This window comes from Pterocles gutturalis, unplaced genomic scaffold, assembly GCF_000699245.1.
Source record: "Pterocles gutturalis isolate BGI_N339 unplaced genomic scaffold, ASM69924v1 scaffold12137, whole genome shotgun sequence".
NCBI lineage: Eukaryota > Metazoa > Chordata > Aves > Pterocliformes > Pteroclidae > Pterocles > Pterocles gutturalis.
Genome location: NW_010108057.1, coordinates 1 through 19,799, shown reverse-complemented (window position 1 = coordinate 19,799; position 19,799 = coordinate 1). Strand labels below are relative to the sequence as shown.

The following is a 19,799-nucleotide window of genomic DNA, read 5'->3' as shown; positions in this document are numbered from 1 at the left end:
CCATTCACAAACCCATATGCTACTCAAACAGTACAAAATATTTACTCTTTATGTTGATTTCTCCTTTAGCAAAACATGGGATAGTTGGCTACAAATTTTATGCCTCAAGTACATTAATAAGAAAATAAAAGATTCAGATGGAAATGGGGCAGAGAAGGAAAGAAACTTCAGTTTTCAAATAAGGATTCTAAAAATCTTTGAAACTTGGCCACACGCAAATAGTGTCTCAATCAGCTGGCTAGTTCAGGACGAAGGCAGATATATAGTACAAAAACAGCTGTGTCCCTCTAAGCCGCTATTCCTGTATGGTAATCTCCAGAAAACCTGAAGTTTTTGTGTGACAAGGCTAAAAGCAGATCTCTATCCTAATGAGCTAGGTAGTTTAACATCCCATAGCAGCACAAGAGGCAGAAACCACTTCAACCTCTGGTAATAATTTTTTCAGAGCTTACTTTGAGGCACTTCATATGCAGTATGCACCAGACTACCTCATTTCCATCTTCTCACACATGCAACTACCACCACATGAAGACTTGATAGAACACTACACTGGAGATTTTGTGATAAAAGTTAAATCCTGAAGATACTGAAGATCTTCAAGTTAGTTCAAATGTGAGCTTCCCTGCAGCATCTGTTGCCTAAAAGTTACTGTGAGAAGAATGCAAGCCCCACCAGCTTACACCAAAATGTAAGTGAAACCAATCAGTTCGGTTTTACTTCAGTCCAAAGTGCAAAAATAAATACTATTTCTCCTTAAAAAGGTGCTATCAGTAGTAATTAAGTCTCAGAGAACTGTTTCACCTAAATACACTCATTAAAGAACTAAGAAGCTTTCTACCTAAGGAAGTTCTAAGAATGACCTGTTGTACAGTTAACTTCTGCTACGTTATACAGTCAGGCTCTGATCACCAAATTTAGTTGAAAACACTTCTGTTATACCAGATTACAGCACAGCACACATTTTGCTTTCTAAGACCACAGTACATGAGGATGAGAGTACATCCAGATATTGCTGGTTACATTTTTGGCTTTGTCTAGTTCCACCTGTATGTGGTTTTTGGCCAGTTAAGAGCTAATTTGATCTCGTACTTTTGATAGCTTTTTTTGGCTCATTTTTGAGCTGTCCATTAGGTGTAGCAGCAGTCTTATAGTCATTGTCAGGTGCTTTTATCACCAAGGGTCTGAAAGGTTCAGTTTTTTTCTGGAGTCTCTGAACAACAACAGCATTTTGCAACTTTGCTTCCTCTAGCGTGAGTGTCTCGTCTCGCAGCTCTCGAAATGGCAGTGAAGTAGTCAGCGTGAAGGGAGCACTTCCCTGTGATCCTTGATACTTTGTTATGAAGTCTCTTACATGGCTTATTCTGAGAACAAAAAAAGAAAACTCAGTATTAGAGCACTCCAATCCCAACACAGACCATATGTACAACACACATAGCTAGCACAAGAAGAGAATGAGACACCCACTTCATGTAATAGCTGATGGCACAGAATGGAGGAACATAGATGGGGTGGTATCCTGAAGTGCCTGATCCACTTCGGAGGCAAGGACCAAGGTTTGTGTGCTTGGAGATCTTTTCTGGGCACTCAAATGCTTCACCATGGTAGATGGTAGTTACACAAACCTACTGTTTCTTAACCAGCTGGTGGAGCTCTTATCTGAGGTTTCTGTAGCCAAGAGCTAGAATAAAGATGCCTCCAGTGTGTGGTACATGTGGCAGAACCATAATAATAATAATAATGAAGAAAAAGGGTTTGCAAAAATTGCCTGGATAGCTTATGTGGTGGGCTAACCTTGGCTGGATACCAGGTGCCCACCAAGCTGCTCTATCACTCCTTTCCTCAGCAAGTCAAGGTGGGGAGAAAATAAGAGGTAAAACCATTCATGGGTCAAGATAAAGGCAGTTTAATGAAGTAAAAGCCAAGGCCGTGCACACAAGCAAAGGAAAACAGAAGATTCATTCTCTACTTCCCATCAGCAGGCAATGTCTGGCCACTTCCCAAGAAGCCAGGCTTCAGTATACGTAGCGTTCACTCCAGAAGACAAATGTCACAGAAATGAATGCCTCCCTCCCCCTGCCACTTTCTCTTAGCTTTTATGGCTGAGCAGATGTCACATGGTACGGAACATCCCTTTGGTCAGTTCGGGTCAGCTGTCCTAGCTCTGTCCACTCCCAAGATCTTGCCCACCTACTGTTGTGGGGCAAAAAATATTGGAGAGACAGCCTTGATGCTGTGTGAGCACTGCTCAGCAGCAGCCAAAATCCTGGTGTTATCAACACCTTTCCAGCTACCCATACAATGCACAGCACTGCGAGGGCTGCTATGGGGAAAAATTAACTCCATCTCAGCCAGACCCAATACAGCTTATGAGTTAAGTCAGTCTAAATACAGTCTCCTCCTACCAAACAGGTGCAGCAGTGAATGTATTACAGATTCAAGCTGCCTGTTAAGCTGTGAAGAATCTTGCAACAAGTGAGCAAGACAGGGGGTCTGCTGTGGAAGAATCAGGATTGACCAATTTAATTAGAAAATTAAGATGACAGGATACATCTATACCAGTAAAATAACCACAGTGTCAACATCCATTCTCTGATCCTGGCACACTCTAGCTGCTGGCAAATTATTTAAACTCACCCCTCCTCTACCCCATGCAGCGGGTAGTCCACAGGGTTTACTGCCTCCTGGGAATGGTACGTGACCTGGGCTAACATCTGAACCAAGCCAAGATATTGAGAAAGTGTTACTTGGCTTGGGGGAAAAGCCATCTTAACAGTTTAGCAGCACAGATGACCCAATTTTCATGCCTTAGCCACACTTACTAGGACAGATTTAGCCAGCATGTAGTTCCTGTGCACACAGGCCTCAGTGCTTGGTCTTATAAGCCTAAAGCCTGAAAAACCTCAAGCAGGAATAAATTTTTGGTTGGACATTTACAGGTGTCTGCATGCACTATATATCAAAGTTCATTGGGTCTCAAGAGCAACTCAGGCAATTATCCACCAGCTGTCTAGCTTAGGATGAGCAAGTCCCTTCCCATGTTCCATACCCGGTGCTCCAGGGTCACAGTAACTTAGCAACTGCTCAAGAAGGGACACAGCTCGATTGAAGACACAGCTACATGTGCTATTCCTACAGCACTGCTCTGACAGTTGCTTCACTCTCATGTCTCCTCGATTCCCCATACAATTAAAATGCCAGCTGCACTTTTGCTCCAATGCTGGAACTTCAATCTTTCATGGGTAATCAAGTCATATCTAAAGTACTAGCTACTGTGGCACATACACATTCTATCTGCAAAAGAGCAGAAGTAATCAATTTGCCCAAGCACTGCAATACACATGCTACAGGCTATTTACCTATAGTGTGATTAACAAATAGTTGACTGTCTTCTGCTACTCCACTGAAAGGAGCGCTATACCTGCAATCATAATGCTTAAGGATATGTACTCTAAAAGGATTTCCCCCTATTTCTTATTAGGTCATAAGCAAATATTGTATACAGCACAAATACGCTGGTCTTGTGGCAAGAGGATATGTTATCATGGAATATTTATTGCAAATTACTTCAAAATGAGCATTGCATCAATAAGGCTGCTGTTCTGCTTTTCTCAGACTTTTTTTTTTTTCTCCAAAAGCACTTAGCAGCTGTTCAAACTGCTATTTACCATGAAGACAAAAAGCTTCTAAATATATTCAAATGTGTGAAATCTAAAATAATTAAGTCCTCCAAAGAAGTATTTATAATAAAAATAGCAATTGACCCTTCAGCAGTATATTGCAAGTGTTTCAGTTCATACCTGAGGCCACTAACAGTAATAAACTAGTACGAGTTAAAGAAAAAGTTACAGTCATTACCCTTCAACTGCTGAGTTTTTCTTCTGACCAGCCACAAAGATATATACACAGTTTATCTTGACTGCAGCCTGGGCTGTAAGAAATCTGTGATCACTTTAAATTGCTTCACAGAGAAGCACAGGCAACATATTCTTTCCATGTAATGTGACTGTATAGTAATGGAGTAATTCCTGAAAATACAAATTCGAGAAAGGTCTCTAAAGACAGTAATTCTACAAATTAATGTAAAACAGTTAATCCTGCTTTCTCAAAGCTCCTGCATACATATGCTGTGCTGACACCTTCCGACATTATGCCCATTTATAATCCTCTCTGGGAACCAGATATTTTACTAATTAAGAATTGAACACATGGGATGCATTCTATTTGGTCCACATTGCCACGCAGGTGATGAACTTCCCCTGCCTAGCGCACTGCCTCTGGCTCTCCCTAGAGATTTCTCTGTCTCAACCTTAAGTCACATCCTCCAGCTCCCAGCTGTGGTGATGTCTGTGTCCAATGACTAGCAGGCTTTTTACTAAGCAATTTGCTCCAGATGTAGTCATTTTATGACAGATCTGGCATTTTAAAAGCTATTTCCTCTAGTAATGAGCAACATGTACACCTTAACTTCCACTAACCTATAAAGAACTACAGTTTCCTCAGATTTTCATTTATGCCAAGTTATGTGCTGACTATTAATATCAGTTCACATTCCTCTTACACTCCTCTCGTCAGCTAAAAGATTTCTTAAAATTTGAAAGGTTTTCTACATACAGCTGAACAGCAGTCCAATGTTAAGTGAAGCAAGGAGATAGATTACTCACAGAAATTAGAGACTTATGCATACAGGCATAGGGCAAATTGTTCAGATGCAAATACATATGACAGTGTTAAAAAAAATCCCAAAACTTACCTGTGAGAAACATTGAATTTCTGGATTATCCTTTCCCCATCAGCTAACCAGATCTGGATGTTAGTGACAGGCTCCAAATCATTTAAGGGTACTAAAGGCAGGCATCTTTTGTTGTCAGCTCCTTGATGATCATCTCTTACTTTAGAGATTATCCTTGGAGTAGCACTAAAAAGAAAAGCCATACAAGGTTATGCCTTCTGTGTACGCACGTGAGCTTAAACCTCCCTCTGGACTTCTGCTTCTGGAGCTTTCTGCCCTGTATTAGGGTGCATTGATGACTTTTTTTTTTTTAAACAAATATAGGAACACTAACATAAACTTCAGGTTATTTTCTTTTTAGCAATATGACAATACTTTCTCTTGAAGACTTCAACATGGTAAGGAATTTCAGTTTGCTCATGATAAACATTTTTACAAGATGGAAGGGAATTTAAACATCAAAGGATTAAATATGAATACACAAGAGATGAAACAGTCTGAAAATCCTTCCTGCGTTTTTGTACTCTAATCACACAGGTGAAACTTTAAGGGGTTTGAGTATTGAATTTGCATACTCAACATTAATTTTCACCATAATGTGATTACAGTAATTCAATTTAACTGAATGTTGTTACTGTTGATTTAGACCTCAGCATCATCTATTTCAGCTTAGAAGCATTACTCATTTATCAGGGAAATTGATTTAATGTGAAAACCCAGGCTGATGCACAAAGCACATGGATTTTGGGGTTTTTTCTGAGGCACTTTTGATAGCTGACCCTGCCATAAGGGCAAAGATCCATAAAATGACTTGACAGAATACAGGTATCTCAGGCCATGTGCGTGGTCTTAAAAAAAAAAAGAAATTCCTGGCAAAAGTTTTTATTCTGAAGAAATGTCTGGAGCTTAGTGCTTCTTTCAGGACTGAGCTTGTTCAGCATGTGCTGTTAAGTCATCATAGGGCCCGATCCAATGGGCACATCCTCAGCCCATGTGAGTATAACCAGATGTTTGCTTGTAAAACAATAGCAGTGATTTGAGGAGTTACCCTTTCTTCTCTGAGCTCAGCTGCAATCACTGACTACATGTACACAGAGGTTTGTGGAAGAGCTTTCTCTTTGCACAGAAAATTGATCAGTTCCAGTTTCTTGAGAGAGAAGTCAGTAACTAATGGCCACAGAATAAGTCTTATCAATACTACATGTGCTTTGCAGACAAACCCCATCCTTACATCCTTATGTTCTTGTATGTGTATGTTTAATCATAAAGCAGAAAAGTCACAGCTCATCTAATATTAAAACAAAGATGGCTAATAAAATAAGAATCTTGGGCTCAAGTCCTTCTCGGTCTGAGGTATTTCAAAAACTCCTATTACCTACTGCTTAGTTAAGTGTCCTCACTTCTAAGCTGTGAGCCAGTAGAGGCACTTTTTATTTCTTCCATTGAAACCCTGCAAAAAGAATGAGAATCAAGGAATCTCATTCCCAAGTCATAAGAGAAGTTCACTGCAAGTGGAGGTTGATGAGAGGCACAGAACTGACCATTCTGCACTAGACAGAAATCAGCTAGGGCACAAGAACTTGGGAGCAACAGATTCCAAGAAGCACATCTGGAAAACATTTTGGTATTCCAAGTACAGGTGAATTAATATCACCCACCTGCCTCTACTGATTTACCTATCTCACACCCAGTTTCTGTTCATGCTTGACTACAATACAAAAAAACCAAACCCTAATCACCTTCCAGATCTGAAAAAAAAAAGCTTGAGCAGCAGCAAGATCATAGAATGGTTTGGGTTGGAAGGGACCTTAAAGATCATCGAGTTCCAACTCCCCTGCCATGGGCAGGGACACCTCCCACTAGCCCAGGTTGCTCAAAGCCTCATCCAGCCTGGCCCTGAACACCTCCAGGAATGAGGCATCCACAGCTTCTCTGGGCAACCTGGGGCAGTGCCTCACCACCCTCACAGTAAATATTTCTTCCTAATATCTAATCTAAGTCTACCCTCTTTCAGCTTAAAACCATTATCCCTCATCCTATCACTCCACCCCTGATCACAAGTCCTTCCCCATCTCTCTGTAGCCCCCTTTAAGTACTGTAAAGCGGCTCTAAGCTCTCCCCAGAGCCTTCTCTTCTCCAGGCTGAACAACCCCAACTCTCTGAGCCTGTCCTCATACGGGAGGTGCTCCAGCCCTCTGATCATCTCTGTGGCCTCCTCTGGACTTGCTCCAACAGGTCCATGACCTTCTTATGTTGGGGGCCCCAGAGCTGGGTGCAGTACTGAGAATCACCTCCCTTGACAAGCTGGTCATGCTTCTCTTGATGCAGCCCAGGACACGGTTGGCTTTCTGGGCTGCAAGCGCACATTGCTGGATCACGTTGAGCTTCTAATCTACCGGCACCCCCAAGTACTTCTCCTCAGGGCTGCTCTCAATCCATTCTCCACCCAGCCTGCATTTGTGCTTGGGATTGCCCCAACCCACATGCAGGACCTTGCACTTGGCCTTGTTGAACTTCATGAGGTTTGCATGGGCCCACCTCTCAAGCCTCTCAAGGTCCGTCTGGATGTCATCCCTTCCCTCTATCAAGTTGACCGCACCAGATAGCTTGGTGTCGTCGGCAAACTTGCTGAGGATGCACTCAATCACACTGTGCATGCCTCCCACAAAGATGTCAAACAACACTGGTCCCAGTACAGTCCCCTGTGGAACACCATTCATCACCCATCTCCACTTGGACATTAAGCCATTGACCACAACTTTGAGTGCAACCATCCAGCCAATTCGTTATCCACTGAGTGCTCCATCTGTCAAATCCATGCCTCTTCAATTTAGGGACAAAGATGTCATGTGGGACAGTGTCAAAATCTTTGCACAAGTCCAGGTAGATTATGTCAATTGCTCTTCCTTTATGCACCAACGCTGTAACTCCCATCATAGAAGGCCACCAAATTTGTCAGGCATGATTTGCCCTTAGTGAAGCCATGCTGGCTGTTACCAATCACCTCCTTATTTTCCATATGCCTCAGCATAGTTTCCAGGTTTGCTCCACGATCTTGACAAGCACAGAGGTGAGACTGACCAGCCTGTGGTTCCCCAGATCTTCCTTTTTTCCCTTTTTAAAAATGGGAGTTGTGTTTCCCCTTTTCCAGTCAGTCGGAACTTCACCAGACTGCCATGACTTCTCAAATATGATGGATAGTGGCTTAGCAACTTCATCTGCCAGTTCCCTCAGGACCTGCAGATGCGTATCTTCAGGTCCCACAGAATTGTGCATCTTCAGGTTCCTTAGATGGTCTTGAACCTGATCTTCTCCTACAGTGGGCAGTTATTCATTCTCCCAGTTGCTGCCTTTGTCTTCTACCACTTGGGCACTGTGGCTTGAGCACTTGCCAGCAAGTCAAAAAAGTCACTGAGTACCTCAGCCTTCTCCATATCCCGGGTAACCAGTTCTCCTATTTCCTTCTAGAGAGGGCGCACATTTTCCCTGGTGTTCTTTTTATCCCTGATGTACCTATAGAAGCTCTTCTTGTTACCCTTGACATCCCTGGCCAGATTTAATTCTATCAGGGCTTTAGCTTTCCTAATCTGATCTCTCGCTGCTCAGACAATTTCTCCATATTCCTCCCAGGAAACCTTTCCTTGCTTTCACCCTCTGTAGGCTTCCTTTTTGTGTTTGAGTTTGTCCAGGAGTTCCTTCTTCATCCACACAGCCTCCTGGCTCCTCTTTGTTGGGATGCATTGCTCCTGAGCTTGGAGGAGGTGATCCTTAAATATTAACCAGCTTTCTTGGCCCCCTCTTCCTTCCAAGGCTTTATTCCATGGTACTCCACCGAGCAAATCCCTGAAGAGGCCAAAGTCTGCTCTCCTGAAGTCCACGGTTGTGAGTTTGCTGTGTGCCCTCCTCAATGCTGTAAGGATCTTAAACTCCACCATTTGATGGTCACTGCAGCCAAGGCTGCCCTTGAGCTTCGCATTCCCCACCAGCCCTTACTTGTTGGTGAGAACAAGGTCCAGCATAGCACCTCTCCTCGTTGGTTCCTCTACCCTTTGGAGAAGGAATTTGTCATCAGTACATTCCAGGAACCTCCTGGCTATGCCCTGCTGTCTTAACAAGATAATGTTAAAACAGTCTCAGGAGCAGAGCAAAAAAACAAGTTAAAGTCATACTTCAGTCCAGCAATGACCAGCTTTTGCTGTCTACTTGATCAGTGGGGTTTGGTTCCAGGTTCAGACACCAGAGTATAAGCACCCATGTGTGAGCTAGCTGTCTCCAGTACAGTGGAGGCTGGAGTCAACCATGCAGCTGCCAGGCATCTGGTTTAGCCTGGGCTGAACTACAGTCACAGTTGTAGTTCAGACAACTGTCTCACATGGATACAGATTTTGGTGTCATTCTCAAACTAACTCTTCCATCATTGTCACATCTCAGGAATTTGTGGTAGGCACTGGAAAGGATTCTTTCAGTAGCAACTATGTGTGAAACTGAAGCCGACACATTAAGCTAAGCTGCAAGAGAAAGTCAGAAGATCTACATTCACCAAGGTTTTAAGTATTTCTGTACTTAATAACCTTGCTCTTGTAGAGCTGATGGATAAAGCCATCTAGTGGTGGGAGCTTTGACTAAAGCCACAAACCAAGAATCTAAATCTCTTAGTAGCCTGAGATCAAAGCATTATCACCACTTTTAAAGGCTTATTCCTTTTAAGAGATTATAAAAAGAAGATGTAAACTAAAGATCAAAGAGATTTAAGAGCCTCCTCTCAATCTTCTGAAATGAGAAAGCCCAAGAGTTAGGTATCGTGCCTTACCCCAACTAATGGTTAAGAAGCTTGACATACAATGTTTTACCCTAAGGAGGTTACAGAGCAAGCCCACTTTGCTACAAGGGATTTCAGTCAATAGTTTGATTAACATGCTTCTGAGGCAGTCTTTAAAATGCATTGATAAGCTTAACAGAAAAGTGCAGTTGCAAATCTTGTTTTAGTCACAAACTATTAAATGCAGCTGAACAGGGGTAGATAAAACAGAATATACCCACTAGTTATATAGATTCATCATGTATATCGGAAAAGTCTGATAAGTCTCATTTGTTCCTCCTGTACGACAAAAAGGGAGAGGATCAAACTAATCTGAGTTGTATCGACAAACATATAATTTCTAGTTCCTCCATTTTTCCTCCAGCAGAAGTTTTAATGAGCCAGTCAACAGACTAATTCATAATGGTTCATCCACCACACAATCCATCCATCTGGGAACACTGGCAGAAAATCTATAGACCATTAAAAAAAATGTTTATTTGATAAGCAGAAGTTTAGATAGGTCATAAGCTGAAGTAAACTGCTCAGTCATTTGCCTCTTTAATTTCTCATTAAGCACACAAATGCAACTATAGAAAGAGAGTTCTATAGCTTAAAATTTGTTACAGGTCTTGGACAGCACTACTATTTCCCCACAAAGCTTTTCTGCTTAAAGTGTAGCATATACATGCAATGGACATTTATTAACGTCAGGAAGCGAGCACTAGTTTGTGGAGTAAAACCACTTATGGCTCATGTATCCAACATCAGCAAAAATATTTACTCACCTTTAAAGAAAAGGCTTTGATATATAAGCCTTTGAATATACAAGCAAGAGTAGAAAAAAAAAAAAGACTTTTTCCAGTCCATAAAGAAAAAAATGCTGAGCAAGTTGTAGGATGTCCCAGTGTACAAGACCAGTCAACTGAAATTCACAGAACTTCATGTTTCCAGAACCTAACTCGCCTATTGGGAAGCAAGATCATTACTTGCTGTAGGCATGACAGAGCACGATAAGCAACTGGACAATGTACCACTTAGCACTGGTTAGCAGCAGAAACCCAGCATGCTGAAGATCTTTTTTGTTTTTGCTATATAGAGGTCTACTTGTTGATAAAATAAGGTGAAGTTCTTAACCCTCATTTGCTCAGGATTTCAGTGCTACCAAAAGCAAGTCTTGCACCATCTCATCTATCTCCCAAGGGAAGATTTTTCCCTATTGACTGTATCTACTCAAGCATGTAGCAACTGAATGGACTGTGCTACAGAAACAGATGAAACTGATAAAACATACTTGCTTCTCTGAGGCAGCCTGGAACCACTCATCCTTTACCATCATCAGTCTCTCACTCTGTGCATTATTATCTTCTTCCTCTGTCTTATGTGTTCCTACCCAGCTTTCCCTCAGCACAAGCACCAGGCCCTAGCACCAAACCCTTTCCACTTAATCAAAACAAGCTCTTCAGCTAAGGTTTCACCACAGTCTACTAACCCTAGTCACCTGTGAAGGCTTCCTGTAGGCTCCTGGTCACTGAATATGTCCTGTTCCCTTGGCTGAAGTCTTTTATAGGCATGCTCGTTGTACACAACAGGAATATGTGAAGCAGATAATTTGGCAGGAGTATGCAAAAGTCACAGAGATCAAATACGTGAACTCTTGGCCTGTCCCTCTACAACAGCCTTCCAAAATGCAGTACTGTTTGGTTACAAATCAAGTCCGGTTTTAGCACTGGCATTAGTGGCTGACCATCTCCAGCCATGACTGTCACGGAGTAAAGGAAAGAGGATCACTTTAACACGCTAAAATGTCTTACTGCAATAAATGCATGGTTAAATACTGAAGAATTTTAAGAGAATGCAAAATAACTTCTTACTTCTTCAGTTCCATTTACAGAATTGTCATACTGACTTCTTCTCACACAAAGTATTGCACATACATCTTTAAAAGAGATTTTTTTCTCTTAAATCACAGAATAGAAGAGTGACAGCCTTTCAGCTGGAAACAGTTCTGCTAATATTGAGACCTTGAACAAAGAAAGCCAACAGCATCCTGGCTGTATTAAAAGGAACACAGACAGTAGATTGTAGAGACAACTATCCCCCATGTAGCACCCATTAGGCACACCTATATATGGCATTCAGATTTGGTACCCAAAATAAATGAGAGAGGTCAATAAACTGGAGTAAGTTCCACAGAGGGCCACCGAGATGGCTGCAGGCTGGAGCGTTTGCCCTACGGGCAGAGGCTGGAGTAAAGGGGCTTGTTCAACCTGTGGAAGAGATGGTGTCAGGGGGGATGCCTAACAGCCTGCCGGAGTCTACAGGAGGTCATCAGGAGGAGGGAGCCATGCTCTTCATGGTGGACATAAATTGAAACAAGACATTCAGACTGGATATAAGGAAAAAATTATTTCCCATGAGGACAGTCCAGCACTGGAGCAGGCTGCACAGCTACCACTCTTGCAGGATTTCAGTACCCAACTGGATAAAGGCCTGAGCAACCTCATCTGTCCCCACAGCTGACCCTGCTTTGAGCAGGAGCCTAGATTAGAGAACTCCATAGGTCACTTCCAACCTAAAATATGAGATCCTTTACCATAGGTATAGTTTCCTTCAGCTACTGAATCATAGATCACATCAGATTACTCACCTTCCTAATCTGTAACCACGTCCAGAAAATGGATGAAACACTGGCTTTTTTGATGACAAATACACTTTATCTTTTTTATCTTCCACTTGCACATCTACCTCTTCCTTATCAAAAACTTTTCGTAGCTCAAAAGGCAATTCCCTTAAGAAAAAAAAAAGTGTCAGAAAAAGCTGCGATAGTGTTTTCAGTATACAAAACAGATAACACCTGTTCTGTGTTTGTCCTTTCAAGGATGATGCTTTAAAAAAAAAAAAAAAAAACACAAGTATTTACTAAGAGTTACATTAAGTGCATAACATACAACCAACTTCAAGTTCCTGAACTGCAAATTTTTCATTGTTCACTTTCTAGTTAAAAGACACCATCAGGCAAGTTGTTGAATGATGTTCAAATTTACTCAGCAGTTATCATTCCAATGCACATGATGTGTAAGAAGTTCAGTATTGCCACACATTACTGCAAAAGGTTCCATCATTTTATCCCCGTAATAAAAAAAAAAGACAACTGTATTTTAAAGAGAAAGAACTGTGTTTAGACACAATGTGTTTAATTACAAATAAGCACAAGTGTCAGCTTTTAAAAAATTACATCATTGCTAACAGCTACACTCTTTAGTGCAGTAACATCACCTCGGTAATGCTTTATTTGCATTAAGCAGAACACAGCCATGCCTTTGTTTATGAGCTCTGATGCAGAGACTACATTTTCGGGTGGTGGGGCTCAGCTGGCACAGAGGCTGTACTAAGTGCTTCTCCACCATGAACAATTATGCAGCAACCATCTTGTAATTAGCATCTTCACAAACAAAGGGTGGAAGAAAGGTGTCAAACTTTTGATGCATGCACACAAAGAAAGCAAAGGACTTTAAACAATGCAGTTAATTGTCATCACAACTAACACAAGTGATAGCTGTAGAGGAGAAATACAGTGTAAAATTAGTATTTTTAATGGGCTAGTAAAGTATGGAAAAGAAAAAATACAATGACTTCATTTCACCTATTTGAAAAGAGCTATTAAATTATATTCTCCTCTCCATTTCTTTGGGGTGAGGAAACAGTCTACACATTAGACGCTCGAAATTACACTGGTTTCTATGGTCAACCTCTTTTTCTAAAACAACACTGTAAACAGTAGCAAAAATCATTATAGCATGCTAATTTTTAACAGGGAGAAAAAAGCAAGATTGCTATAGACACACAAATGACTAAAATAGCAAGTTTGTACTAAAAACAATGACTGAAATTTAAGACTGATCAGAGCTTCTTCATGTTACATGGAGCAACTGTGTCCACTTTAATGGCTTTTCATAAATAAAAAGAAAACAAAAACCATAAAACCAGAAATGCTTAACCACTTGCGCATTGAGTTCATTAGTCAAAGTACCATTTGATCAGTAGCTCCAACTGGGCACTCTCACTCATTCTTTAGTTCATTCTGCACCTGCTGTGCCCCCTAACAACACTCACTTTTATCTGTTTCATCAGCAACTGTATGACCACTGCAACTGAAAGCTGTGTTAAACCTCCTGATGTCAAAACAGCCATTAGCACTGCAGGAACTGAGACAGACAGGGGCCTACTGCTCCTACAGGGCTACTGCAGTGCAGCAAAGGCAAGCATCTATGTAAGAAATTTAGAGCATAAGATAAGTGCTATCCAAAGCACATTAACTCAGGCTGATTAAATACACAAAACTCACCCTTTTTTAATGGAGTCCAAGAACTGCTGGTTTGCAACATCACTGTAGCTCCTAAGTTCACCGTCGTTTACTGTAAACCCGTTTTTCCAAAGTTTAATGATTACATCAACCTATAAAGTAAGAAACAATTCTCATTATAACACTGATGTAAAAACAGCTTGCCCACATTGCCTTATGATTGTAAATCATCTACTGCATGGGCTAAAAATACCAAGAGAAGGCTCACTATAATCTGTTTTGGCCCTGCGCCAACAGGCAGAGCAACTGCAAAGGGTGACATTTTTAAGTATCTTGTGTCAATCAGGGTTAGAAATAAACCTTCCCCCAATCACTTTGCTTTCCTAGGTCAAGAACACTCCCTTCAATTCAGCATTTAAAAAAAAAAAAAAAAAAAAAAAGAGCTGGAAGATCCCAGTGAACTGCAACTCTTCAAGAGCTAATTTGAGAGCACACATGCCTGAAGTTGGAACACCAACTACCAGAATAGTCCAGCTGGGGATTTATTAGGATAAAGCCTTGTTCTGATCATTCAGGAGGACTTTCCAAAAGACACTGAGATAATGCATGCAGAAGCCTTTCACTCAGGAAATGCTGCAAGAATCAGAAAATTTTTTTTCAGACAGTCACACATTTATGTTACCCTGGAATTCCTGGGTATATTAAAAAGCTTGGTGTTAAGGGAATGAAAAAAATAAATTCTTAGCCATTCATTAACTTTGACAGACAACATCCACTACTTCAGCTCGTAGCCTTCACACCGTTCACCAAAATCTCTCTAACTTCAGTATTGCTCCTAATATTCCTTTTCTCCCAGACTCAGTTAGGGATCCATGTAACTTCCAGCAATGCCCACTCCAAATTTCTCCTTGACATCTTTGTTCTACATGGCCTTTTCTCCAGCCCCTTCCCAGTCTTTGGGGAGCAACAGAAAAATATAAAAAGGACAGAATCACTGAGACACAAACCCATGCTAAACATACCACTACTGCCACAACTACACAAATGAGACCAAAAGAAAAAAAATGGGCTATGCCTCTGCATAAAAAGGCTGCAAATTTTTAAACAACTTCTTATGTAATAGTAGTTGTCACTCCTTGCACCTCATGATCAGCTCACCCTCCTTACTAATAAAGGAGAGTACATTAGCCAACGCCAGTGGAAGGCTTAGAACAACATTAAAACTATAAAGTAGCAAGAGCCAGAAGCACAGAAGCATAGGCCTGGTTGAATAAGAGATAGGAGACTTCCTACTGCGGTCTGAATTCTGTGTCCATTTATTTACAGATGTACTGCATAAGACTGCTGAACTTCTTGCATTTGTTTTCCAGAGTACTCCTGGAGTGCTATTATGTTAAAGACGAGTATTTTTTTCTTCACCGCTTACCTGATTCTTGACTGTAGTTCGGGGCATACATATAGCACCAACCTTCTGAGCTTCTTCAAAAAGGTTATCTACAAAGAAGTCAGGGCTTTGTTCTCTATTTAAAATCTGATCTTTGGTTCCCGATTTACACATCCTGTGGAACAAAGATATAAGTAAAAACGATGCCTCAGACAACACATTAGAAGGCAAGCAGTTACCCTAGAGGTTCAGCACCAAGAGGTGTAAAAGGCACACTCCCATGCAGCCAGCTTATTTGGGTGTTACAAAACATCAGGTCAGCTTTGCACTGTGCCTTTTCTAGAAGCTGGTTACGCATCTCTGACTGCTACCATTTGCTCCTTAGAAGCACAAGTTAAAGAATGAAAATAAAAAAGGTGAATTGATCTATGCAGAAGCTTCTAAACTTGGTATCAGAGCAAGGAATGCAAGTTAGATGATTCATACTTCTAATTCAGACCACCAAACATTTAACTGCGCACAATGAAAGGCCTTCCTTAAAGCATTTTGATGATACAGGCTTGGGTGACTTCCTTTGCCATAAATTTTAGAAACCACATACAAGAAAACTGCCCCAGGATTTACTCCCCCACCCCCACTTGAGCTTCCCCATTCCCAGCACCATCGCAGAACCACCGTTACTGTCTTTGAAAGTACCTTACTCAAGAACAAGTGACTCAACACCACTTCAGCACACAGAAGAAATACAATAGAAGGCTTCAATACTGTGGAGACTGCCACAATATTAAAAAAGATGCATCAAGCACATCTTTTTATAGAACATTCTATATGTGACAGCTGTTTCTGCTAGATTTTCACCAATCAAAATGCAGAAATATGCAGCCTGAATGAATTACTATATTTCAGTTCAGGTTCTTTGCATAGTAAGAGGATTATGCAGCTTTTGGTAAACATTGCAGGAGTTATTGCTATTGGAGATTCAGAAAAGTCTATTTTAAGCAATTCAGAAAAAAAACTCCGCTTGTGAAAAGTATGCAGTTTTACATAAAACTCTGCATTGAATTAAAGAGCTGAAATGCTTACTTGAATGGTAATTAGATACATTTGCATAAATTGTTTGCAGTGCATCCATGCAACACTAAGAATCCCTAAGGATTAACATCTTTAAACAAAATAAAAACTACGTTAAAGAAGAAATTTCAAAAGTATACTGTCCTCACTTTAGTTTTCTAATAGAACAAAAGAAACTTTAAGCATTAATTTAGGTATTCACTATGCTTTACCTTGGAAACACAACTGGAAAACCAAACACCTCCATATCAAATGTAGAGCTGCACAGCGAGTCAGCAATTTCTAATGCTGCCTTTCAGTTTTAAGCAAAAATATTTATGCAGCTTCTTGCATCTAGGAAACACTCCCAGGTACTTGAAATTCTTTCAGCAAAACAATATAGTTTTTTTGAAAACTTCAGTATATGTGGAGCAGGTGGACACAGCAAACAAAACTTAAAATTTAAAAATTTAACATAAAGTTTGAAAAGTCATGACAGTACACACAAGTAACAATAGGAAAGGAAGAGGAAAAAGGCGGAGGGGGGAACTGGCACCTACCATTCTTTCTTCACAGTTTTGATATTGTCCATGTCTTTCATTTGGTGCTCCTCCTAATCATGAAAAGAAGATGATTAAAAAAAACCCCAAAAAACCACAAAACCTATCAGACAAAATGCCCAGCACACTTTGCCTCCTTTTGAAGCTGAAAGTCTTTTTCCTGTGTTGATAGTACTTTTAACCAGAAATGTCAACCTCCCCCCCACCAAGTCTCCAGATGGTTCTTTGTTTTCCTCCAGTTTCTAATTTAATGACACATGAACCACGCATCAGTTTCAGACATTCATTACTTTTTCATAAATGTACAAAATAAATGGCACAATAATCACATGAATTGAAAATACATGCCCATACTTACGCTAAGTGAAGTAAAAATACCACATTCCTTTTCTGAGCAGGATGATTTAAACTCCCCTGATTTTTCACAGCACTATGAGACAGTTGCAGAAAAACCGCACTGCCACTGCAGGCACTCTAATGACCTTCATCTTAATAGTGTGCATTATGGAAAGGTGCAAGATTTCTGGGGTTCCCCTTTCTACCATACCTCAACACATTGGTGCAGCATCCCAGAAACTGTCAATTATCACTTCTGGTCTACTGTTTAGCTGGAAAGAAAATCCCGGATTTGCAAGTACTAAATATACTACAGGATTACTCTGTCAAGTGCAAAGAAATGAAGAATGCCATACTGATCTCACTACACTCATTTCTGAGCTCTCTGAAAAAAGTTATAGAAAGCCAGAGACCCCCAAAAACACCCTTTAAAAAAGAAAATCACTCTAAAATAGACAAGCCCCCAGGAGAACTGAAATTTTAAGTTGCAACGGTGTTTAAAGAGCTATTCCTAAAGACCGCTGGGTGCAGGTTACACGGATAATGTTCTGCTCCTGACAGATTTGTGACTAAGTCACAATACTGTTCATAGTTTTTAGAAGGAATCAAAGTAAGCAGTGACAGCCATCGTACTCCTGAAAAAGTAGTATGCACAGCACAACTAAAATAAATTTTAAATGGTCTTGACACCTAACAACAAGATAGAGAGGTTAGCTGGCAACAACATTCACTGCAGCACTAACAAAAAAATCCCAAACATTAGTTATTCAGTACTAATTAATGTTCCTCAGGAGGTTGGTATTTGGTATTCATCTTGAAAGCTAACTTCTGGTAAGACACTTTCTGTAGAAACATATACAAGCCTTCAGGAAACCCCCATAACAACCAAAAAGATCCAGTCCATATGTCTGTAACAGGTTTTAAATTTTAGATAGCCTTCAATTTAATTGATGCTGTTATGCATTAGGTCAAAACATTATGCTTAGCATACCTTTGACATGTCACACAAGATGCAGTACAGCCTTTTCCCCCCCCCATAAATAATCTGCCACAGCATTACATACATCAGGCAAGCCTGTGCTGGTACATCATGACCTTGGAAGTGTATTTTATCACCGTACTTGGAACTTTGTACCTGCACTTGGAAAAATGAACTTTCAGTATCAAGTAAGTATAGTGAACTGAAGAGTGCTCAAAAATATATTTTTTTTCAAACTTCTCCCAAATTAAGTTTTAAAACACTTGAGCACAAAGTATTTTTTTGTGTTTTGTGCTAATGCACTCATCTTCTAATCTTTCACTATTCAACAGTCTGCTCCCCAAAGCAAAAAGAGCCACCTCCAGCCATCTGCTTTTGTTGATTCTCTGCTATTTGCCATCAGAGCTCTTAAAAAGAGACAGACACAATGAAGCAGCTCTTCCAATTAATTCTTTTGCTATGTTAGGCTGGCCTCAAATGTGCATGAATAGTATTCAAAACTGCTCAGCTGTGAAAGTCGCTGTTCCTTCTAAACTACAACAGCAATCACACTTAGAAGAAATGTTTGTGTTAATACAGGAAGGTAAAGAAATCAGCCTATACAGCATATTGATGCTTATTATGACCAAAAAGCCATTAGGAGATAGCGATCAAACTCCACTGCAAGCACTTTAGCTCAGCAAGGCAACCCAACTAGCACAAACCACCTCTCCTGCCAACTTCTGACAGACATCCCTAAATGTCACATAAAACATTAAGAGTTTTGGTACCTATTTTTCTGTGTCTGCACTAGAAAGCAGCACAGAACTAAACTTGCACCTCTGGAAATTAAAAAAAAAAAGAAGCAGCTGAAGCTGCCAGCAGCCCCCCACAGCTGTACCTGTTAACTGTGGCAGGACACTCCTGGCCTTTCCGAGCCTCTCCTGCCTCAAGGGCTCCTCACTCCCCGAGGCTCCATCCCTGCGACCAGCTCCACAGGGGACGGGCCACTTACCCAGCGCCGGCTTTCAACTACCAGCCTCTGAAACGAGCAGCTCTCACCTACACGGTTACAAACGTATTAGTTTCAGCAGATATTTTTGTGCTCGCTATTGTTGAGCCCACACATCCAGTTATTTTAACGCTCGAAAACGAAAGCAGAAACTGACTTTCATGCTTTCCTCAAACAAGCACACAGAGCCTCCTCTCCCCCGCAAAAACCTGTCTTACTAACTTTGGCAGAAACGAAACTTCTCAAGTCGAAAACCGTTTACAGCAGAGCGCAGTCTATCGCTACACCACACAGAAATTACAACTGAAACGAGCAGCTACGGAGAAACGACAAGTACAAATTAAAAGTCAGACGAGCATCAACCCTAGTGGCCTGAACGTGACTGATACGCTGAGGTAAAAATCCCAGCGCGAACATCTCCCCTCCAGCCGGCTGGAACCCCGACCCCCCCGGGCAGCCAGCACCCGAGCTTACCTGCACTCCCGACACGCACCCCGGCGGCACGAAGCACACGCTCCGCGCCTCCTGCCAAAGCCGTTGCCCAAAATACACCCCGCCTGGGCGGCAGCCCAACACCCCGGTGCGCCGGGTACCGGGAAATATTTTTAGAAACGATGAGACAATAAGGTGACAGCAGCGCGGAGGAGTAACGCCCTACGGAGCCCG

At 41.2% G+C, this 19,799-nt stretch overlaps 1 protein-coding gene across 1 annotated transcript; it reads right to left on the bottom strand.

The window, feature by feature from the left end:
* Positions 1-838: 838 nt before the first annotated feature.
* Positions 839-16,875, bottom strand: UBXN2A (UBX domain protein 2A). The gene is made up of 6 exons (XM_010072497.1): positions 16,828-16,875; positions 15,260-15,392; positions 13,876-13,985; positions 12,178-12,318; positions 4,751-4,915; positions 839-1,361 (listed from the first exon to the last, which is right to left on the bottom strand). The coding sequence occupies exons 1-6, from the start codon at positions 16,866-16,868 to the stop codon at positions 1,073-1,075; spliced, it is 879 nt and encodes a 292-aa protein (XP_010070799.1). The 5' UTR covers positions 16,869-16,875; the 3' UTR covers positions 839-1,072.
* Between the last annotated feature and the right edge of the window lie 2,924 nt (positions 16,876-19,799).

What these genes read in the sequence shown, in the direction of transcription:
- UBXN2A (XM_010072497.1), bottom strand. Translation starts at nt 16,868, where the DNA reads ATGAAAGACATGGACAATATCAAAACTGTGAAGAAAGAATG. An exon ending in TTGGACTCCATTAAAAAAGG is followed by an intron (nt 12,319 to 13,875) that starts GTGAGTTTTGTG and finishes TTTTTTCTTAAG; the next exon opens with GGAATTGCCTTTTGAGCTAC. An exon ending in CGTGGTTACAGATTAGGAAG is followed by an intron (nt 4,916 to 12,177) that starts GTGAGTAATCTG and finishes TTTTCTTTTTAG; the next exon opens with TGCTACTCCAAGGATAATCT.